We start from the raw sequence: 24,381 nt of genomic DNA on the forward strand, positions 1-24,381 counted from the left end.
AGTGACTAGCCTCCCCTCATACTTATCAGAGGCAAGATTAACACTGGAATGACTACAATTATCTCTCAACAGTTGAAGATGATGTCACGGTTGGGAAGTTCTACGCAACCTTCCTCATCCAGGACTACTTCAGGAGGTTCAAGAAGAAGAAGCAGGAGATCAAGGAGCAGATTGACAAGGATGCCTCCAACACAGTCACTCTGCAAGCCGGTGAGTCACTGGAATATTCTTATGGGCCAAGCATGTGTGTGATGTATAGTGAGGACAAAAGTATCTAATGAACACAGAAATACTAAAAGCAATAATTTTCATCACCGAATTTTCATAAGTATTTTATATTTTTACCAAATGTTTTATGTTTTGATAATGCACCAGGACTTAACACATGCAGAAATCAAAACAAACTCTGAATCAAGTTAGAATTGGCCTCTCCAGTCTCTTTATAACAGGGGTGGCCCACCTTTTGTGAGATATGATCTACCAGCCTAAGATTCAAACATATTCCATAAATGTAACTGTAACAGTGTAACTTCTTACTCCCACTCAAGGTATGAGAGAGAGAGAGAGAGAGAGAGAGAGAGAGAGAGAGAGAGAGAGAGAGAGAGAGAGAGAGAGAGAATATTTTTTGCAGTAACTGTTACACTGCTACAATTATGATATATAATTGTTAAAATACAATTACAAAGCACACACTTACATTATTAATGAGATGATTAGCACTGCATGCTGTCTGCTAACTTGGTGTAGTTAGGGCCTGTAGTTGGTGATTACTAGCTTTAAGCAGGCATCCAGGTGTTCATCTGACAGTGTTGATCGGTATTTTGATTTGATGTATTTCAGGGGTGAAAATGTTGATTCACAGAGGTAGGTTGAACCAAAAAAAGCTGTTAGGTACATGGAACATTTTCTGACATTAGGATACTTTTCTTCACTGAGAAGTTTCCAGAAACTGCCTCCTGTTGGCATGGATTTGATCTGAATATCATTTTGCAGTTTCAAAATCTCATTTTCAACTTCAGATGTATCCATGTTAAATAATGTGGCCATTCTAGATGCAATATTTTCAACATCTGTGTCTTTACCAAAGGGAAAACACATGTATGTTGCAACAGGTTCCATTGCTGCTATATCTTGAAAACGCCTGTCAAAATCTGAGGCGAGGTTTTGTACCTGTTCAGTATAGCAACCACTGTTAAACTGATCACATTGTTTACCTTGATTTTCCAGTTCTGACATCATATTTCTGAAATTTCTCAGTGCATGTTGTTGTAGCTGTGAAGACTTAGTTTCTACTTGAATTTTAGTTTCTACTTGAATGCTGTCACAGCACTAATCATGTCAACTGTAGTTTTATCTTTTCCTTGCAAATCTAAGTTCAGTTCATTCAACATACCAGTTATGTCTACTAAGAATGCTAAATCCAGCAGCCATTCTTCATTGTCAATATGGGGGTGATGAGAAGGCCGATCTTTTGAGGCCAAAAACACTTGTATTTCAGGTTGCAGATCTCTAAATCTTTGGAGAAATTTACCTCTGCTTAGCCACCTGATATCTGTATGCAACAACAAATCAGAGTGTTCTGCTTCACTTTCTTGTAACTAACTTCAAAACGGTTGCCTCTGAAGACTTCTGGCCTGAATTGAATTTACAGTCTTGAAAGAAATGTCCATGACTTCTGTCATATTCAACATTTTACCACAAAGTGCTTGTTGATGAATGACACAATGATAATTAAAGAAGTCAGGAAATCTATCATCACCCCTGCAAAGGGCAATGAACCCATTGGTCCGACCAGTCATCGTAGGTACTCCATCAGTTGTCATTGATACGAGCTTGTTTACTGGCAACTGTGTCTTGTTGACAAAATCACTGAAAGTGTGAAAAATTTTCTCACCTCAGGTTTCTCCTTTTTAATGGTAGAACCTTTAGCAATTCCTCCTTTGTGCTCAGATCTTTGAACACCATTCTAATGAAAATCCACAGTTGTGATGTATCGATCATGTCAGTAGTTTCATCAAACTGCAATGAAAAGAAGACACACTCACATATGTCCTTGTTCAGTTGTTCACCCAAATCCTCAGCCATAAATTCACAGCACCTCATAACAGTGTTTCTTGATAACTGGACTTCTTTAATAGCAGACATTATTTCAGACTTGTTTTTTAAATTTTCAAACAATGATTCTGCTGCTTCTAGAAAAGCCTCCTTGAATATTTCTCCATCCTGAAACGTTTTTTTGTGCTTTGTGAGTACTCGGCTCACCTTGAACGATGCAGTGGTTGCTGCCTTTGATTTTGAAGTCGTTCCTGTAAAAAGGGCTTGTTGTGCTGAATACTGTGCCTTCAGTTCTCGAATTTTCCTTTTTCGTAGCTCACTTTTGGGAGGAAAATCACTGTCATACTTCTTGTGAAGACTTTTGAAATGCCTTTCAAGATTTCCTTTCTTCACCAGTGCTGGGGATACATGACATATCAGACACACACACTTTGAATTGTTCATGGTAAAAACTAATCTTCCTCCCACTCATTGTGAAAATGGTAAGTTTCACTTTTTTTAGCACTCGATCCAGTTCTAGCACTATTCATTTTGGTTCAATTGATGTCTAATAACCTGTTAATAACCTGTTTGAAAATGAAAACGTTTTATGTGAGTGTTAAGCCGCTCTTACACAGGAGAGTTATGCTTCAGCACTAGTCACTAATGTGTACTGGTTGATGCTGCTGTTCACAGGAAATAATGTAAACAACACTTTACAACTGATGTAATGAAAGAAACTAAAATAAATGCAGCTTTTTCCGTCCTTAATATTGACTATGTGGAATATTTCATTATTACGTGACTATTTCAAGCTGTCAGAACATTTCTTTATGAGACACTGATCCCAACACCTCTACACATCAAACATTTGCTGACAACTGTGGAGGCTTGCAGGGGGAACAGAGATGACAATTAATATTTGTGTTGACAATTATCAACATGATTCATGGGTGTAGACAATACACCCTAACTCTGAGCCAACTTTTTATTTAACAGTCATCAGTATTTGTAAACCAACAAAAGCACACACTGGCCCTACAAGTAATGACAATTTACAAATCAGGTTTAACAGCAATCACCTATCACCTTCCTGTACGAATGCATACAGTTCCTGTCCACTGGCCAGTTTCCGCCAATTCCCCCCAGGCTTAAAGGCTGCCAGTGCATGATAACACAGGAGTAGTCTATCTTTATAAATAATTGTATGGTGTTCAGACATGTCCATCGTTATGAATATAAATATAACTTACTCCCAGAAAAAAGAGAACTATAATAATCCAAGTATCATGAGTACTTGGATATGCTATTGCAGCTATTTGCATGGCAACTTCTGAAGGATGAATTATTAACAGGTACAGTAGTGTGATCGACATAAAACATGCTTGTGATTGACCAGTTGATGGCGATTGACTGGTTGGCCACCCCTGCTTTATAAGATATACACATGCAATGAAGTAGTGGAATTAATATGTTTTGCACTTAGATAAGTCTTTCGTCATCCCTTTGCCAGGTCTGAGGACACTGCATGAAGCTGGGCCAGAGCTGAAGCGCGCCATCTCGGGTAACTTGGATGAGATGCGTGATGATGACATTCCCACGCACCGGGTAAGGCTCCTCAACTCTTTCCTCTCCTCAGCCTGCCAATCATGCCATCTGTGGCATGTTTTGCAAGACTGCAGGATTACTCAAAGCTCCTGTGGTTTAATTCATGAGATTTTAAAATTTGTTCATCCTCAACAGACTCCATAGAGTCTGTATTAGAGAATGAAATTTCCCAAAAAGAATAATGTTGGACATTATAGGTATTTGTGTCTTAGTAATGTGAATAAAGGTATTATTTCTTTTAAAAGTTTGTATATTCAAATTAGGGCAATAAAGAAAAGTTAGGTTAAATTATAAGGTTGTAGGATAAAATCTATTATTTTGTTATATCATTAATCAGAAAAATGAAAGTTAAAATAATCTGATTTTGATGATAATGTCATTCATATTAAATGTTTCAGGTGTATAATGAAAATAACTATTAAAATGAAAATAGCGACCTTTAAAATTTTCCAAAAGGAATAAGAATATTTGATGACAATAGTAAGACAGTCATGTTTTTCAGAGAAAATAGAGAAAAGTGTGTGTGTGTGTGTGTGTGTGTGTGTGTGTGTGTGTGTGTGCAAGTGTGTGTGCAAGTGTGTGTGTGTGTGTGTGTGTGTGTGTGTGTGTGTGTGTGTGTGTGTGTGTGTGTGTGTGTGTGTGTATGCAGGCAAGCAGGTTGGCAAGAGGTAGCATTATGGCATTATGATGCTGGAGTGAGGAAGAGCAAGACAGCAGGTGAGGGTGTGAGGTGAGGCAGCACACCCCCACCCTGTGAGTTGCCCCTTGCCCTCACTAACACTCCTCAGATACACTCTATAGAGGCCGGCGTCCACTCCTCAGATCTGTATCTCTTGTTGAAGCTCCTCTAAATGATCCTCAGCTCAGAACTTTGTAGTCTATTCAGTCTGCATTTATGAACCTGATCTTATAGTAGCTGGTAGATCTTTTCTGAACTGAAAAGTTCTGATTGTGACCATTTCATTTTCTATTTTCTCTTGGTTTTCGTGTTTTGATTGGTTAGGAGCTTTCTCTGAAAATTTTTATTTTCATCCTTGAAAAAAAATATAATACCATCAGCAAAACACCATGAGAAAACAAAGAAATATTGAATAGTTTTGGTCATACATTAAGATTAAGAATACAAAAGACTTTTAACTGTGGTGAAGCCAAGCACCACTGATATGCTTTCAAGAAGTGTAATTAAGCTGCTAGCTCTACATGATGACTACATATGAAATAGTCAGATGCAGCTGCACAGTATATATTTATTTTTCTAAGTTCCAAATTTTGCAATAAGGAATTGGGCTTCTATATACCAATATCTGAGCAGATGTTGATTGCAAGTGTGAATTAAAAGACCATAATCCTTTTTGGGGGGCTGCTTTTCATTAACTGTGTTCTTTTAAGTCTGCCATTTAAAGTTTCTTATGATTAACTGCGTTTCTTTAAGTTTAAGTGCCAGTTCAACATTTTGATTCCCCTGAAGGCAGTGTCAGAGCAGGAGCTTGGGGATGTTTCATATGGAACTATTACTAAAATCATGAGTGTATGTATGAGGCTTATTTGACAGACATTCCAGTGTAGCCTCTGTGCAGTTATGGAAAAGCTAATAAAAAATAATTCTCAAAGTAATTAATACCCATAGAAAAAGGCTTTACATAGATGATATATTTTATTTTTACTTTGTTGTTTTGAAAGAAAAGTTTTCTACTCAACTTTTAAAAGAGTAGTAATTAAATGGACTTTTGATGTTTTTAGCTCTTGGCTAGCCTTCTTCATTTGTCCAAAAAAAAAAAAAAAATCTCCAGTTACAAAGGATATTGTGTGGTAATAAAACAATGAATTAAGGTTTCCTTCTTTCTTGTGGTAAACAGTTCCTCAGACTCCTGTACTCTCTCACCACTTTAAAGATTCCCTCTACCAGTCTTGGCATTACCTCTGCCCACAATGCAGTAATCTAGCACCGTCCCACCTCCTTCCCTCCTCATGGAGCACCTAACAGTAACCTCCCACTGATGGTTTTCTAGCGTAACCACTCCTTGTTCGGATCCGTCTGGTCTTCTATGAGAGTCAAAGGTCTGCAGCGGACCCGGTCACTCCGTGTCAACTCTGGCCAGCACTCCAAGGTGAGCCCAAGTGAACCATTCCTCCATAGCCCGGCATCACTCTGGGAACTCAGGGAGGATCTAGTGGAGAAGTATAGCCGTGTATTCGTGATACCTGTAGAGTTTGAAAGCACAGTATTGGACCATTTATCAGCAATATTTCAGACCTGAGAGTTGCCAGACTAGCAGCAACGGTTAGATGTAAGACAACACTGCTGCATAAAAGACCAGGCACACTTAATACATGCTAAAGTGACATTTGGGTACATTTTCAGAAATTGATGGTAACTGAAAAAAAATATAGTTAAAAAAGAATAAATGAATAAATGAGCTGTGAGAAAAACTTGCTATTACTTAATGATTTGCTTGACAGCTTGGTGCAGCTAAATTTTGGCAGAGAAAACACAATGGGAAAGATATGGTGCTTATGTCTGACCAATATCAGTTTTTACAAATTATTAGAATTAAACATTTATCTGTGAAGACTGATGTAGGTGAGGCTACTGAAGCACACCTCCTTTTTCTTGTCTTTCCTAGATGTCTGCTGTAGCAAATTTTCATAGCATACATACTCCTTTTACTCTGACACCCAATGACACCCAAAGATTGAGACATTTCTACAACAGGCACATCACAAGACACATCTGCTCATGCTTAGGCCCACCATGAAATTTCTCTAGTGTCATAAAATCATGTCCTGCTTTGAGCAGTTTTGCCATCCTAAGGTTTTCCTGCAGTTTTGTGAAAGTGGTCAAGAGGTATGTGTGAGCAGAGTTTGAAAAAGGTAATGAAAACATCAGTAAATAATGTTTTAGTGCAAGCTGGTATTTGAAACATATCCAGTTGAAAATATCTGAATAAAGGGTCCAATACTGCATTAAACGTGCACCTTCTTCCCTCTTCTTCCTTTATTGTCAGTGATATGTATTCCTTCTGAAGAGTTCTAATTTGATCAACCTTGGCAATGTAAGGCTCTCTACTTGCCACACTGAACCTCAGAATGAAGAAAGACATGACCCAGAGTCCCCCAGTGTAAGGCAGTGGATAATGCTGGTCTTCAGTAAGTTGCCTCGGCACACTGTACTCACTGAAATGGCTCATGCGTTACAGCCTTTGCATATACTGATCTTCGTGTTTTTATTACGTATCCTCCAAAATTGGCATCATCCTCACTGTCCCACCAAATTTTTTGTAATTGGGACTTCAGGTTATCAGTTATGGCTGTAACATTACCATTATCATTTGATTTATGGTTTGAGATCCATTCTGCTTGCAAACACTTGCATGTGTCCCGAAGGCCTCCCACCTCCTTTTCCCCCGACACCCCTGAGGTTCCTGCACAATGTACGTACGAGATGAGCCACAAGCAGACTGGTTCAGGGGAGAATGTTATGGTGTGGTGACGTTTTCTCCCTTTGTTGCATGAGCTTATCTACCTTAGCTGCCCTTTAGCTCACTGTACTAACTTAACAGAAAATTCTGGTCCAGAAGCAGGACCAGGTGTTGGAGTAGCTTGTACTTGTATTGACACAGTGTAGTACAAATGCTGTGAGATTGTGTGGTGGTGTGATATCAGCTTACCAGTGAGGGAGATTGATGTCTTTAGTACCTTGGGATACTGGTTAATATTTTGGGAGGATTGACAACTTTTTTCTTTCTGTTGTGTTTTATGAAGTATGTAGATTGGATGATTTATGGGATTCATGCAGTAACATTTTTCTTTCAGCTGTGATGTATTTACTGTAATTCCTTACAAAAATTTCTTGTTATCTATCTCTATATTTTCCAGGTATAATGATAACTAAATTATTTATTTGGTTCTTTCTCCATATGGCTCTTACAATGACATAACATATTCTGTATTCATTTATTTTATTACAGGTTGAACATGAAAGCAGTAAAATTATATTTGTGACATGTATGTCAAAGAAAGCAATTAGTGTGATTTGTTGTTTAGTTTCAAGTAAGACTGAGGTCATAAGTAAGGTAGAGGAATGGATGTTTTCCTTATGTTGCATGGTGAATATAAGTGAATGAAGGAATGTATTATGAATATATTCAAGGAATGGAAGGTTTGTGTTCTCCATACTATGCCTGACAGTGAGTGGCTGGAAATCTTTGTTGCACTCTGTTATTTTGTTCAGGGAAGGAATGCTGAAAGTAAACAAATATTTGAATCTCATATACACATGGTACACCACAGGCTGATATTTGAGGCTTTCCAGATTAGAAATTGCACTCAGAGTAAAACAGTCAGTCAAAATCTCTTTTTCAGTGAATGAATCTGAGTGGAGTGCAGCTTCTAATGTGAAATGACTCCCTTGTAATGAACAGAACACTGATGAAATATTGTACCCTTACATTGTACTCAGTTGAAGACACACACTTCATGTTTCATAGAGACACTAGTGTGATAGGAGGCACAGTGCATTGAACCACCAAGTGGTGCATCTAAACCTTCATCTTCCAGACGGGTAAAATCTTGCACCCAGTAATTCTGAAGGTTAACAACCAAATAATGAACATGGTGAGACCGCCGGTGAGATAGAATTCTTGTTTTGCGTGGCTCACTCATACCCTTTAGAGAAAGAACTCTGGGAGAGACCAGGAGCACTTTTTTCTGGCAAGTGATGGTTGTAAAGTGCCAGTTCATTTTTCTTTCAAAAATAAGTTATTTTCACTGAAAATAAAGCCATTAAGTTATATCTCTCCCAGAATTCATTTTTGCTGAAATAGATACAGTGAATAATAACTAACTTCTCTCACTCACCAAGAAAGTTTTACTAAAAATTCAAATTTAAGAAGATTTACATAAGCCTTCAGTACACTGGAAGAAAATTACATTGCATTATCTGTGCTGCTTTAAATGTAGAGTTGTGTGTGAATTAATACAATATATAGTTTTTACTGGTACACCAGCCTCCTTCAATCTATCAACATTCATGGCTCTCTCTCTCTCTCTCTCTCTCTCTCTCTCTCTCTCTCTCTCTCTCTCTCTCTCTCTCTCTCTCTCTCTCTCTCTCTCTCTCTCTCTCTCTCTCTCTCTCTCTCTCTCTCTCTCTCTCTCTCTCTCTCTCTCTCACGGAATGGATGGCTCTATAGTTCAGTTCAGTCCTAGCTCAGAGCAGTTTCTGAGTGGAAACTTTGATGCTTTTACCTCAACTATATTTTCACATGCTGTTAACAAGCCTTTGGAAAATATACAAGGTTCACATAGTGTTGAGGATTCTGATTAGCTGCTGAAATTATAAAGTCTGAACATTAGCTTATTTTTATTTCATTCTCATCTTGTAGTTTTCATCAGTTTTCAATGGAATCTAGATCTCTGCCATTATCAGGCCATTCTAGAACATCACAATAATTTTTGGCAAGAAATTTAGGTTCTGAGGAATCAGCACTGTATCTTGCACTCACGAGAGTTGAGACTACACAGGCAGGAATAGGCATTGTTCTGTTATCTACAACAGTGCGCACAACTATCAGATGTACCATGAATCAGCTGCTTCCTGCCATATGATCTATTCTATAAGATGAATAACTTTTAAGCAAAATATAGTTACATTTAAAATTCTAAGTATTTCAGTTACATATTATCTTATAAAAAAAAGACTATGTCCAAGAAAATCATAATGTTTAGGAACCTTAATAAACAATAAAGTGTTGCAGTATCTTCACTGCTGTCAGGACTTTACAACACAGGTGTGAGGTGTCCTTACACTGCGCTGACCTACTGAGGGAACATGCCCTCTGACGTGATCCTTGCTCTTTCACTGCCTTTTGTTACTTTCTTATCTTTAGTGATATGGTAGACTTTGATTTGTGTGTGCTCCTGAACTTACTTTTCTTTTACAAAATTTGAGTAAACTACTGTGTTCTAACACCTTTCAATATAACAGTAGAAATTTGATTCTAATGTAAGACTGTGAGAATGATTTTGCCACTCACATGAAGCAGTTGTGATTATTCTAATATAATAACTGAATAACGTAGGAATTAAGAGACAAGAAATTGTCAGTATGTACCACATGGTTAGAAAAAAAATGTTAATGTAAATATTTGATTGAAGAAATTATTAGTCAGTTTAGTTTTTTGAGAACCAGTTGCTCTATTCTTGAAGGTGTTAATACCAGTCATCCTTAAGGTCTCCCTCACTCACTTAAAAAAGTATTATGAGCTCCCTTACTCATCAATTAGAAAGTCCTTTACATGAAAAGTCCATTCATATTCATATTCATATTTTCCTCAGGGTTTTGCATAATTTCTCAAGATAGCTCCCATTATCCATTTTATAACTCACTTGTTCACTCTCCAACTTGTACTTCTCATAACTCTTGACAAAAAATATAGGTACTTCATGTAACCCAACTGAAATGAGTAAAAGTAAAAGGCTATTTGATACAACACATAATAAAAAAAATAAAAAAATACTTGTAAACATTCATATGTAAAAGTAAAAAACTACTTGATATAACACGCAACTTAATTATGCCATTAAACACTAGTACAGATACCAGCTATGAAAAGGAGAAACACAGAAAGGTGCTTAGTCATTTCTTGCAGTATTGTGTGCTATGGGATACAGAGATAATATTCTATAGATGTGACTCCCTCAACCCATAAAGGCCTTCTGGACTCTTATATCAGTAGTATCTGTTTGTTATCCTGCAATATTCTATCACTCAATCTGTGTTTACTTATTCAAATGACTAGATGTAAACTATTTGTAATTCCATTGTTTGTTTAATATATCTTGTCCTGCCCTCCTCTTCTGATGATGTATGAAAAGCCAATTGATGTGTTACTACAGTAGTACACTTATCTTTGTAGTACTCAAATCTTTTATTAATATTCTATCACCACATTTATATTTTCCCCTATGTGTATTTCAACAGTAATTTTCTCCCATTTATATTCCCCCCCCCCAACAATCACACAAGGAATCTGTTAGTATGAGGGAACTGTTGAAAATTTAAAATTTTCTGCTTGGCATTTGCAGATCTCCCCAACCAACTCACTCTCCTATTCCCCCGCTCACTCCAATGAGAAGACAGCGCTCAATCACACTCTTCACCGGCCCCCAACTCCCCTTGAGAGGTTAGTGACACACCTGTGACTTGAGACTTGCAGGTTAATCATTCAGCTGGTCTTGTTTTATTGGCACAGGTAACTATTTTGATTTATTTTTCTCTTCCTCACTCTTTCTTAAGTACCTCTCTCTCTCTCTCTCTCTCTCTCTCTCTCTCTCTCTCTCTCTCTCTCTCTCTCTCTCTCTCTCTCTCTCTCTCTCTCTCTCTCTCTGTCTCTCTGTCTCTCTCTCTCTCTCTCTCTCTCTCTCTCTCTCTCTCTCTCTCTCTCTCTCTCTCTCTCTCTCTCATTGTGATAATTTGATGAAGTGTATTGAGCCTTTTCTTGCTGCTCTTAAGTGTGTTTTCTTAAGTTGATTTTTTAATTTTTCTCTTCATCTCTGTTTCCTTAATGCTCCAAGCTAGGTGTTTTCTTTGCTTGTGTGTACGTGAGTGTGTGTGCGTGTGTGTGTGTGTGCATATGTATGTGTCTGCGTGTATATGTGTGTGTGGCTGTGATGCATGGCTGTGCGCATGGGTCATGACATGTGGCAGTTTGGTGGTAAATGTGGCTGGTGGGTGGAAAGGTGCCCTGGAATGTACAATGCAGGTAATTTTAATTTTCTTTAATTTCTTCAAATGTGTGATGTAGTTTAAGCATTGGTACCACGCAAGCTTCTACTAAGAGTAAGGTAGGTTGCCATCAGAGGCTGTAGTTATTTTATTTCTGGCTTTTATGCTTATTCCCATTATAACAAACCAATTAAATTTTTTGATGTTTCTCGACTATATTATTTGTACCATATATATATATTTTTTTCTTATTTCACATCAGGTAAAGGTAGTGTTGTTTCCTTTACTCACATATTGTAGACTTTATACATCTTGATTTCAACAGTGCACCATTTAAAATTGTGTATTTCCTTTACCTCACTAATTAAAATCTCACTCCAGTTGCCTCAAAGCTATTCATATAAAATACTTATATTCTTTCCTTTAATGAGCTAAAGACCCACTGGACTAATTCTTCACAACACCTGGCAACATGTTACCTGGTGTGTCTGCCTCAAACACTAATCGTGCAAAATGGCTGGTAACATGCACTTCTTTCTTTCTCCAAAACTTTGATGCTAAACACCAGTACACCCACCACACACTTTTATGCACTCAGTGTTAACTCCTGTGCATTTACTGTTAACTCGAGAATGCTTGATGTCTGGTCCTCTGCATCCACTTAAGAACTTGTGGGTCAACCATGAACAAGCCAAGCTTCCCTCAGCAGCAATGTTTTATGCTGTTGCTCACTAAATAGACAGTCATGCAGTCTGTGCCATTAACTGTTTATTTGGTGATGCAGTGCCGTGTGAGCAACAGTTTGTTAGTGATGCAATGGCTTCATTATTTCATCTCTGATGTCCCTTACAAGTACATCTTGTCTTGGGACAGACCATAAATCCTGTGCACCTTCAGTAATTGATGTGCACTCAGTGTTCACTTCTTCTTTGCTCATGATGTTTGTCAGGCAGTTGCCCAAAAAACCTTCAAGAGTCACAGCACTGTAAAGAAAGCAATGATTCAGTCTGTCAGTGGTTGGTGGTGTACAAGGCAGCTAAACACAATTTTGCTACTTCAGTACAGGCCTTTTGCCACTAAATGAAAAATGCTTTATAATCCAGATTGGGTTATTTTGTCTTCTGAAAAGAAATTTATTTTGTAAACATATTCATGTACTACATGAATAAATTTGTTTGAATATAAATGTACACATATCTTTTATATCTTTTGAAGCACACTGTTTGTAGTTGCATTTCTTGGCTTACTTTTTATATATTACACCCAAACACTTACAGTTCAGATGTACACTTGTCATTTATAAATACTTTACTATAAATGTGATACTATTAATGTTGAGCAGTAGATACTTATTGGTGGTGTGTGTGGGTGGCAAGTGGCGTGTGTTGGCTCACTGCATGTGTCCCTCTGACCTGCCCCCTCGGCCCTCTCCCCACTAGCTCTCAGTCTCTTGGGGAGGATGAGGAGGGGATCCCCATGCGGCCCCTCAGGATCATGAATGGAGATCCAGAACGCAGATCCAACCTGGTTATTAAAGAGTAAGTAAACTTACAGCTTCTCTTTGACAGTCTTGCTGGAAGATGGTCAGATAATGCTCTCTGTGCGTGTATGTGTGTGCGTGTGTGTGCATTTGCGTGTATGTTTGTGCTACCTCTGTTGCATCAACAATGTTTTTTCATCTTAGTATCATTTTGTTGTCTGTGTTTCACCTCAGGGCACATACTAATGCTGGTTGTCCTCACCACCACCACCACCACCAGCACCACCACCATCATGGTCACTCACTCCACCCTTGCTTTCCTTAATTGCTCTGCCTGCACGGCTGAGCTCCTCACCTTCTTTGCACAGACTTATGTGTTGTTATGTCATGTTCCTGCCCAGGTGGCTTGGTGGGTCCTGAGATGCTGCTGGTGTTGTTGTGTGCATGAAAATGTGTCATGGAGTCAAGAGACTGCAAGTTGGCCTGCCAGGAAGGCAGTCTCTGGGTGTTTAGTAGTCCCAAAACCTAGTGTAGTTCATCATTTTGTCCATCAGATGGGCTGGTTAGACTAAGCATTATTTCACATATTGTTTGTATAGTTATGAATATATAGTGTTTCATAGGAATTTAAATTATGTACTGTACTTACCCACCTGAAAGTTCTGTCTCTGCCTTGTGGCATCTAGGTGCCTGACTTTTAATACTGTAATGTAGCCACATTGCCTTTTATTTTAACAAAGCCAGCCAAAGGGATTGAACAATTCCCTATGAGTTTTTTCTTTAATCTCTTTCTTTCACCTACTCTTTTTTTAAACCTCACAGTGGTATAACTGTATAGCTTTGGTCATATGCCCTCAGCAGATGGTGCATACATACAAACAGAATGAAAGCTTACCCTAATAATATCCACATACATGGCTTCATTCAAAGCCACAAGAAGCCCATGACTTACATAGCTCCAAGAATCAGTCACTATCTGTAGTGGTCATACCTATAGCAGCTGTTCCTACATTGTGTCTCTATGGAAGTACTCTAGAATGTTAAAACTGAATAAATGGCTGCAAGGATGGAAAAAAATGCTTAATGGTGAACAGAACCAGGATTAGAATAACAAGTATGCAGGCATGTGTGGGTGAAAACAGTAAGTAGTTTAATAGCCAATTCATTTTGATTAAATAGACTATAATTATAAAGATGTTTTCAAATGTAGCTCCTATGTAGCTCCTACCATGACAGTGCTCAAGCATTGAGTCATGTTAGAATCCTTTTAATAAACAAATCTGATTTTGATTGATTTTTTGACAGAAAACATAGGTAACTGAAATATATATTTTTGTGTATTTAATGAAAATCCCCAAAAGTGTGTGATATTGAGAAATATCTAGTCATGCAAGAAAAAAAATATAACTTTGTCAAACATTTTCTTGTGAAATTCAGTAGATATAGATATATTCTCCTGCTATAGTTATATATTTAGTATACATGTAATTAAAATATTTGCTTCAGCTCATTTCCTAGCTAAAGTTTAAGTGTAGTTAAATATAGTGAGGTACAGTTCATATGTTGCTGTGCAGTATTGCTATAATCTATTCATTCATAGCTTTCAACTGGAGCCTAAGCTATTTTTACAACCTTGCTGCTGATTGGACAGTGGCTCAGTCAACCAGTCCCCCACATACACACAGCAACACTAGACTTGCATGCGAGAGAGGGGGAGAGAAAGGCCTGTCTCACATTAAACAGCAGCTGTGCCACTGCATTGCAGAAATGCACACAAACAAATGTGAGTTATCTCACTACTGTGGCATTGCCACTTCTGCCACACAGCACTGCATCACACTGCACTGGTGCCACACCTCCACACTGCTATTTCACACTGGATTTGAGGATAATGCACACACTCACACAGTTCTAGATGCAGCAGTGCCTCACACTGCATCATACCAGATACACTCACTCTTAATACAAGTAAAACTTGTAGTGTAGAGAGGCTGTCATTTACAGTAAGTGGGATTGATTAGGTCACTTTCCAATCAGCAGCAAGGTTACAAAAGTTGCCTAGGCTCCAACTGAAAGCTATGAAGAAATAGACAATGGACTGTAATATTGACATACTTTTATCGACTTCATGTATGCATAAGGAACGAGTTGAAGTGCTGGACACATACTCATTAACTCACTTTTAATTTTCAGTAAGCAGATGCAGTATTTGACACCCAACTACCATGGTAAGGAGAAGGATGAGGCAGCAGTGGTGACTTTGAGTCTTGTGGGCCACCTTGGACCTCCACCACCCACTCAGCTCTGCCACACTGACAGTATCTCGGACTTGTGTTCATGGACAGATCTTCAGGTTGCAGTGTGTTGAGACAAGAGCAAGTAGTGGTGTTGGTCCAGGACGGTCCATTGAAGATGCTTATTACTAACACTTCCCCTTGGCCCGCATGGCATCCAGTGGGCTGAGCCGCCTTACACTCCTCTCCAGGCTCTACTGCCACTCTAGTTCCTGCTGCTGCTGATGATGATGATGCTACTTCAGCTTTTCCAACTAACAGCACCACCATCAAAACAGATCTCTATACTAAGTGTGTTGTGTGTGTGTGTTTATCATGTATGCATGCATGCCTGTGTGACTTATCTACTAACCAAACTCACTGCTGTAGCCTGAGTGACGAGGAGTTGAGTGAGGGGCCACAGCCACCCACGCCACCTCCCCGCCGCACCTCCACCAACTCATGGGGTCTGGGCTGCATCGGGCGGCAGGACGCTCAGTCCCGGAGCTTCAGCAACATCGCGGACGGGTTGCGTCTGGCCCATGCACAGGCACTGGCTGTGGCCGGCATCGTCCACCAGTCCTCTTCCTCTTCCGGCTCAGCCCCGTTCAGGCGAGGCCTCCGGGCCTCCTTCCATGGCCGAGGTACCCCGCGCCATCCCAACCCCGAGGGGCCCCACCTCTCCTGCCCCACAACCCCCGCCTCCATCCGCAGGGGGCGCCCGGCCCCCCCAGCCTCTGCCCGCAGGGGGCAGGAAGAGCCCTCGGGCCAGTTGCTGTCAGTGCAGGCGCTGCTGCAGCACGTGTCCTCCCTGCGGCCCTGCGACTCCCCCTCGCCCCGAGTCCTGCCCCGCCCCCTCCCCAATTCCTTCCACCGGCGCTCCCTGCGTGCCCCTCCCCGCCTCCCCATCCCCTCCCTTCACCGCTCCTTGGAGAACTTCCGTCCCTCTAGCTCAGACTCCGATTCTGAGATGGAGACTTCACTCCCCCTCACTTCCCCCACCCACACCCAGGCCGCCGCCCTCCCGGAGGATCAGTCCGGGCTCTCCTCTGGGCTGTCCACCCACAGCCTCCCCCAGTGCGGGCCCCACACAACCCCCAACCATGCCCCTCACCATCCAGCACATCGTCAACTCCCCTGTCATCCACACACAGACTGTACCCATCGTCACCACCGCCACCACCGCCACCACAGACAGATCCACCAGTATCATCGCCTCATGCCTGAGGACTCTGACCACAACCACCACCATAACCCTACCCAACATCCTCCCCAGTCCTCACACTCACCACCACAACCTTCCACTCACCGATCAATCCGTCGCCACCGCCACCACCCTCTTCACCACCAACACCACCACCATCTCCACCACTGTGTTCTTCCATCATCAGTGTCAACTCTTAAGCTGTCTCCGCCTTCCGCTGGTGTGTTTGCTGGTGCCTTAGACTGGGACGTGTGCTGTGGCAATGTGGGAGTATGCGGACTCCCCCACCCTCGTAATGGCTGTGCCCCCACTACTCCCCTTCTCTCTCTCTCTCTTAGGTAACTCTCCCCTTCCTCTGCTCTCTCTCAAGAGGGCTTGTGCCTCTGTCATAAAGCTGTAAGTGCGTCCGTACTTGCGTCAAGCCACTGATGTGCTGGCAGTTCTCCATTTTGTGCTTCACCTTGTATTGTCAAAGTATTTCATGTGCGTCTTCTCTTTTCAGTGATTTCAAATTTGTCGAGTTTTGATGTTTGTGCTTTGTGGTTCTAACTTGCGTGTTTTGCTTGCCTCAGCTCTGGACTGACCTACACAGGCACAAGTTCACACCACTAATATTGCATGTTTAGTAGACACAAAATGAGTCAAGTGCAATAATCTGAGAGCAGTGTTTTTATGGGGGGAAGGCATTTTGCTTCGTACACTTAAGGGGTTCAAGAATTTTGTACTTAATTATTTTTACTAATTTTTAAAATGAATGACTGCCATGCAATTGCTGTTCGAGATTTGTCAAGGGAAATTTTGCACCTAATATTTAACAATAAGTAAGATTGTCATGTTACTGTGGCAGACTTTTCTAAGTGCTTTTTGATTTATTCCTTTTTTGAGCTTTCTTTGTAGAGTTTTTTAATTTCCTTAGATCTGTACATAGACAGAGTAGATCTTTAGGCCAGAGTAGACTCTCACACTTATTCAAACTCTCTGAGACAACACACAGACATGAATTGTTTCTCTTCATCATGGTCCACCTTTCGTCTCTCCTCTCATGATCCTCAACTTCCAATTTGACAGGTCAGCGGTGGAAGTCTTATTTCTGCACATATATTTCATCCAATAATTTGTCTTTTTCTGACATATGAACGCATACATTATTTAGGCATGCTGCTATACTCAAGATATAGGTAGAGTATATGTAAGAGGTGTTTCTTTGACAAAATATTCACTAGATGCTCACATTTTCATGAAAATAACAAGACAATTTTCCTGAAAACCAAAATTGTTGAAATGTAGAAGCTCCAGAGGAATGTCCCTAACTTTATTTCTTTCTCCTAGCGACCTCTCACAGTGAGAGCAATGGGAGCTTGCCTGGGGGTGACCGCCACTCCCAGAGTGTGCCCAGCAGTCCCAGGAGTGTTTCCAGACCATACTCTGAGGTGGTGGGCTCCGCGGAAAGTCTGGTTGGTCGGGTGAGTCACTTATTTTTCACCTGTGAAACACTTCATCAATACAATAAACATAAGAGAATGTGCACATTAACACATTGTCTTCAGGTAAGATACTCAAAGGAGACTCTGAGGCTTTTAAACTTCATGACTGGGCTGCTGTACAAGCCTCCTTATAAATGGTGGTGTTGCAGGTGTTGGCTGACCAAGGTTTGGGGAAATACTGTGATCCTGACTTTGTACGCACAACTTCGAGGGAGATAGCAGAGGCCTTAGAGATGACCTCTGAGGAGATGGACCGTGCAGCCCACAATATCCTGTCGGCCTCCCAGCAGGAACTGACCTCTGAGGAGGCCTCTTCTGATCGCCCTCTGAGGGAGAGAGGCTCCCGGGGGCCTGTCAGACGTCAGAACCAAGATTCCTCATATGACCATCAATCACCCTTATAGAAGTAATGTGTGCATTAGCATCCTGATCTGTTATATGGTGGTTCATCTGTGTGTTCAATCATTCTCTTCCAGCCTTTTTTAATATATATACATATTTACATATATATATATTAATGCCCTGTGGCACTGCCTGGAGACCTCGTGAAGGGGCCTCCCAGTGGGCAGTGCCATGAGGGGCAAGAGTCGTGCTGCAGCAGAGGACCTCCCCGCCACACCCACCCCAAGGCCACCTCTGCCCTGGGAGGCACCACTCTGGGCTCACCAGCAAAATAAGGCTTGCTAAAGTTGTTTGTTGGAAGGCAAGAGGATAAGAGGAGGCCATGTGCTGTCAAACATGACATTGTCAAGGTGACTTCCTTTCCTCCTCTGAGGAAAAACTTCAAGACTGTGGAAGCCTCACAAACACTGCTGAACTGTTAACTACAGCCACAGACAGTCGGCTGAATGTACAACCTTGCCATGCTAGCATGCAGTTGGATGAGCTCACATGTGTGGGACAACAGAGAATAATTAAAATCTGGTTTTGTTGGTTCCTTAGTCTGGTTTAAAAAGATTCACATGTAGCTTTTGGGAGATCTAATGAGTCTGGAGTTCCCTCAAGTATTGCACATGAGGGAAGTCACTGGACACGTGGCTCCTGGCCAGCAGGACGCAGGCTCTGAGCACACTCGGGCGCCACACACATGCACGCACGCACGCACAGGTCATATTCCCTCATAATCCTCAGGCTATGAGAACCAGCACGTGGATAAAACCATTGCTGTATAACCTCTACACATTTGAGTAGGGGTTAACTTATTAACCCAAAGTGCCTCTCTCAATTGTGATAACCTGTTGTTATTTCCTCTCAAGTTTCAATGAAAGGTACAGAAGTCATGTTGCGTCATCCATAATTATTGTATCTCTAGCTTTCCTTTTCTCTTAGGATTACAACTTTTCCATGATTTTTTAGTTGTTTCCTGAGTTATTTCCTGAGCCAGCCAGCTGGAAGCTGGTGTTTGGCCTGCATAATTTTCAAATGTGGGTCTTTGTTACTGTATTGTTGTAGCAGAGTAGCGATATCATCCTGTGATCCTAGAAACACGCGTGAATACTTTTTATCAGAACAAAACACACTACTTAGCCCAGTTACTAAAGTTTATACTGTCTTCAAGTAAATTGATAAAAGTTTTGAGTTAAAAATTCAAATTCCAATCAATTTGACTAAAAGCAAACAAAAGATCACGCAGGAGAAGCACAACAAACTCGGGCTTGTGATAAGAGTTTTCTCCCTAAGTAAGTGTGTTACTTGTGTTGGGAGGGTAAGTGTATGTCACAGGGGAGCTCAGAAGAACCAGAGCTCTATCAGGACATTGAGACCAAGTGTAATGACCAACCTTCAGCATAATGTTGTGTCCCCTGCGATCGGGCTCAGTGGTGTGTGGAGAGAGCGGTGTCTCCAGTTTTGTTTACCTCTGGGAGGCCGAGTGAGGCTGGATGGGTTTTGCACCCGCTGTTGTCTGATTGGTATTCATATTTGGAAAAGCAAGATATGGAATCTTGTTTTTAATTTTACATTTGTTATGATGTATAAATTCCTTTTAGATGACTCCGTAGGACTGTTAGTTTTATTAAAAGAATATAAAGTTCGTTGTAATGTTCATAGACATATTTTTTACCTCAGTGTTAGAGTTTTTGGAAAATAGGGGAGAAAAGCTAAACTGTTCTCTTGATCATAAATTCTAAGAAATTTAAATATGATGTGTTTGAACTTTTATCTTCAGTGTCTCTTATGAAATTGATATATCTCTTAACTCTTACACTTTAGAATTGCCATGTGTACTATTGCCATACTTCACTTGGAAAAGGTGCACACCAGTCATTTGAGAGTAAATTCAAAGTAATTTATATCTTATCAAATTAGTTTTGCTCCCCCATATTTTTCAAGTTCTCTGTGTTGGTGGTTGGGATGTGGTGGTGGTGATGTGGCATTAGCCGCATGTGTCCCCACCCCTCCTCCAGCCATCTGTTTTGTGTCCCAGAAGAGGATCAGAAACACCCCAGTAAGTCTCTTCACAGGCAGCAGGTGAAGCAAGTCCTCTTGTCTGGAGAACCTTTTAGATGGAAGTTGAAAAGTGAGATTTTACCGACAATATTTATCGATGATATTGCAGATACATTTTTATCATGATCATAGTTAGCTTATATTCATTATGTTACTTTAATTTCCCTTGGTAATTTATTAGCTTGTAAAACAATTTAGGTTAACAAATACATCTTCCAAGGTCTCTGGTGCTTCATGACTTACTCGCATTCTGTTCCCACATAAATAATGACCAAGCAACCTTTGCTGTTGACAGTTAAATATCAGATAACTTTTAGCAGGCCATTCTGGGATACAGTTGTGTTATAAAATTATATAAAAATATGTAACCTTTCATGTTGACTACTTTGTTGAGCTGTGTTGGGCAGGGAAAGAGGTGGGCCATCACCAGGCTTGGCCCCCTTTCATCCCCCTGATGCTGAAAGATATATAGAGTCACATTACCCAAGCTTGCTATGGCATATTATAAGATATTTTACATTTCTAATTAATAAAGCTAGAATTTATAAATCTGTACAAAAAACTCCTCAGACTGTATATATCTTTAGCATTCCCATAGGTCTTACGTTCCTTTATCACCACAAACTGTAAAAAGGATTCACTTGCTCCCCTCGTGTGAGTGCAGGAGAGGCTGGTTTGGCAGAAGCATATGAACGGATCACTCACCCTACAGACACTTCAGGTGGGGAGTTTCCTCTCGACGTCGATGTCTGAAGTGCTTTATCGAGTTTTGTTACAAGAGAAGCATCACCTCACACACCACATCAGGCAACCCAGAGATGCATCAAACAGGTGTCCCTCATGTTCTGCACAAACAGACACCCACTCGACCACTGTCAGTACCTGCCTCGGAACGATCCTGATGTTTTTTCTGGCATTTTTGAATAAAGTCTGCCGCCAAAAGTATTAAGTAAGGAAGTTCCCGCTTTAGGGACTTGGCACGACACCTGTGATGCATCTGAGTTGCTCCTATCGGCAGAAGGGTTATGAGGCCCTTTTGTCGTTTTTTTTTTATGCCACCATGAACTGTTTTGAGTTCTGACAACATCAGCTCACCTCCACCTGGAGTTCCATGGACTCTGTCGTACAGCTATTGCAATTTGTTTATAAATCTACTGGTGAACAAGAGTGAACCACCAGCTCTGTACAGTGACAACAGGCAAGGCCATTTAGTGACCCAACTTGCAGAGTGGCCACATTTTTTACAGTAGTTTTTATATGAGGTCAGTATTAGATGTGGAAAATAATAATCTTTTTTTCTTTTTTTCCTACCAAGGAGTAAGTAGCACAATGTAAACCTTTACATATAAAAAGTGACAATATGTCTTACTGCACAAACATTGTTATTGTGGAAATATTTGTATGTATCTCAAGGTGAATTGTAGTCACCACAGGATAGTGGGGACTTATTTTCTACATAATTTTACTACTTCATCTACTTGTAATTAAAACACATATACTGGGAGAAAAACAATGCTGATGTGAGTTGCCATCCCCCAATGGTGGAGACGGCATCTCAACAGTGACCTTTTGTAATAATGAATTTCTCTGAGAGCGACTGTGTGCTCCCCACCCCCCCCTGCCGCTGGGAGCACCCGAGTACCCGACATGTGTTGGCAAAGACCTTTATGGTTTATTTCCCAGCAAACTTTATCTCCATTTGCAGGCGCTCTGTCGACTTTTTAATATGTACTGTGTATCATTTGTTGAATATTCGTAAAGAAGCTCAACTTGCAGAGCGCTGAATGCCGCTGGACTGCGGCTCCCTCGATCTGCTTCCACGTTCTTCCCTTGAAGTTCTTGATCATTATTTCACCCACCTTGGACACTGTTCCCTTACTTTACCAATACACTTTTCAATTCTCACTCTCATCCAAAAGATAACTTTGTTTTGCTTGTTATGTGTATGTTTGATCCAGAACTGTGTGGGAGGAACAATCACAAGTTTACATTTGCCAATTCTCGTCATAATTTATACAGTGTTGTAGCAGTTCTCATTTGGAATAAAAGCCTAACCTTGTAATAATGCTTGTCTTTGCTGTTTCCTTCAGTGATGGATGAGAGATGGGCAGAATAACACAGAAAGACAAGAATTTGGATTTTCCAGCTCAGTTCTAATCTTTGATTAGCTGTTCTTTCCACAGTGTATTTTTGTACATTATAACATCACAACTTAGGATTATTTAGAAACATTTAAAGGGGAAATTTCATATTGTTTCAAGTACCTTAGAGTGCATGTTGGTATAGGAAAATGAATATATATTAATCTATGAATGAAGTAAAAAAAGGTGTGGGAGGAGGGATGAACAGAGTGCATACAGGTTCTAGATTGCTTAGAATGAATGCAAAAAAGATATCATGAGATTGCAGTGGTTCCAAAGAGACTGCATGGTGCTTAAACATGAAATATGAGGAGGAGAGGAGAGAAGATTGACCATAATTGAAACGAGGTATCTGAGTAATTTGCATGGTGTAATATTTATGAATCAAGAGAAAAATTATGAAATGTGAAGAACTGCTGTTAGAGGAGAGAGATCTGATCAAGCAGAGTACTGAGCGTTAGGCTCGCTTGTATCTACATGTAGAGAGAGAATGGTAGAAGAATGATAGGTGAACAAGATGTAACATTAAGAGGAAGACCATGAATAGGATAGATGGACAATGACTTACTACTTAAACCTTCATCACACTAAAATCAGGCAATGGTGGATACATCTGACCAGCAGATGTGAAAGCTTAGTCATGTGGCTCCATATTATGACATGTTTGGCTTATAATAAGTGAGAGGTGAAGCCAGCATAGAGGGATGACTGCCTTCTACTTCACCTGATCCATTTCTTTACATTTTAAAAAGTTTAATTTTGGCAGTTTTTAAATTTCTGCCTGGGTCATTTCATTGATATTTTGTCCCAGGGGTTAGGCTACAACAGATTAGGAGGAGTTAGGACAGTGAAATAGATATAATTATTTTATTCACACAGAGGAAAATATATAATTACTTTTCTGCTTTTTATTTCTCTCTTGGGTTTAATTAACTGATATGTTATACTGGAGGTTAGGAATGTCAGGGTAGGATAGTTTAGATTAGGACCATGAAATATCAAGTTACACCAGACCTAACAAAACTAACCTATTCTAACCAAAATGACAACCTAACCTAACTGAACTAATCTAAACCTAACCAAACTAACTTAACTGGCAAAGGATAAGAATTCCATCACATGAGTGGATTTCTTGTCCAAGCGTTGTCACAGGGATGAGCGAGCTGGCTTCCCTGAAAAATATATGTACTTAAAAGTCGCTGTCAGCATTATAAATAATTTCCGGTAGGTATATATGAGGTTGAAATAGCTCAATGAGAAGCTCTGTCTGACGAGAAGCTGGCACTAGTAGAGACATGGCCTTACCAGCTGGCTGGGCCACGTCCGGCAAGTCTGAATTGCCAGTTGTGTATTTTCCTTGCAGTGTTACCAGGTCAAGTGAGGATAGGTTAGGTTAGGGGCAACTCAGACCCGCCGAATGTGGCCCAGCCAGGTGGGGATCCCATGCCTCCACTACTGCCGAGAAGCCATGTTGAGACTAGTGAAAAGCTAAAATAATACCATTATTAAATGTTTATCTCTCTTCAAGAGTACCAAATATTATGATGGATTTTTCTGAAAGTTACATTTCTAAATCTATTTATGTAAGATGGTCACTGGCCTAGGACAACAAAAAGAACAAAGAAAGGGCTTGCAGAGGTGCCATTCCTTAAAGAAAGGTCAAAAGGATCATCCTGAATATCTACTAACATTACTACAGTTAATAATAAAATAAACAATGGTAGGCAAATTATTAGCAAAACTTTTCAGCCCATTATCTCAGAAGAGTGAACTTGACATACATACATAGAAGCTATTATATTTAGAGAGATCAGCGCTTGGGTGGAAATGTGCACTTATGAGCCACGATTTATGCATGTGAAGAGTGTGGGGAGTGCTTATTGCCAATATAAATATTGATCTCGTCTGTCAACAAAGGGCGGAGGGCCCGTCTTGCCTGGTGGATGTTTTGACATTGCCTGCACTGTGCCAGAAAATCTCTTGTTA

At 40.4% G+C, this 24,381-nt stretch overlaps 1 protein-coding gene and 1 long non-coding RNA gene across 2 annotated transcripts in view; one reads left to right on the top strand and one right to left on the bottom strand.

Moving 5' to 3' along the window:
• The window catches only part of LOC135090110 (muscle calcium channel subunit alpha-1-like), a 248,598-nt gene extending 226,282 nt beyond the window's left edge, over nt 1-22,316 (top strand). The window contains exons 39-47 of the mRNA XM_063986464.1: nt 73-210; nt 3,548-3,642; nt 5,652-5,750; nt 8,200-8,268; nt 10,726-10,823; nt 12,805-12,903; nt 15,509-16,660; nt 17,652-17,785; nt 17,956-22,316. Of these exons, the coding sequence (XP_063842534.1) occupies nt 73-210; nt 3,548-3,642; nt 5,652-5,750; nt 8,200-8,268; nt 10,726-10,823; nt 12,805-12,903; nt 15,509-16,660; nt 17,652-17,667 (1,766 nt within the window). The 3' untranslated portion in view covers nt 17,668-17,785; nt 17,956-22,316. The remainder of the gene's footprint in view (nt 1-72; nt 211-3,547; nt 3,643-5,651; nt 5,751-8,199; nt 8,269-10,725; nt 10,824-12,804; nt 12,904-15,508; nt 16,661-17,651; nt 17,786-17,955) is intronic.
• On the bottom strand, nt 20,671-24,319 carry LOC135090113 (uncharacterized). Its single transcript, XR_010261766.1, has 2 exons — nt 24,181-24,319; nt 20,671-23,567 (listed from the first exon to the last, which is right to left on the bottom strand). It is a non-coding gene; the product is annotated as an uncharacterized LOC135090113 (long non-coding RNA).
• Between the last annotated feature and the right edge of the window lie 62 nt (nt 24,320-24,381).

The sequence above is a fragment of the Scylla paramamosain genome, chromosome 34, assembly GCF_035594125.1.
Source record: "Scylla paramamosain isolate STU-SP2022 chromosome 34, ASM3559412v1, whole genome shotgun sequence".
Lineage (NCBI taxonomy): Eukaryota > Metazoa > Arthropoda > Malacostraca > Decapoda > Portunidae > Scylla > Scylla paramamosain.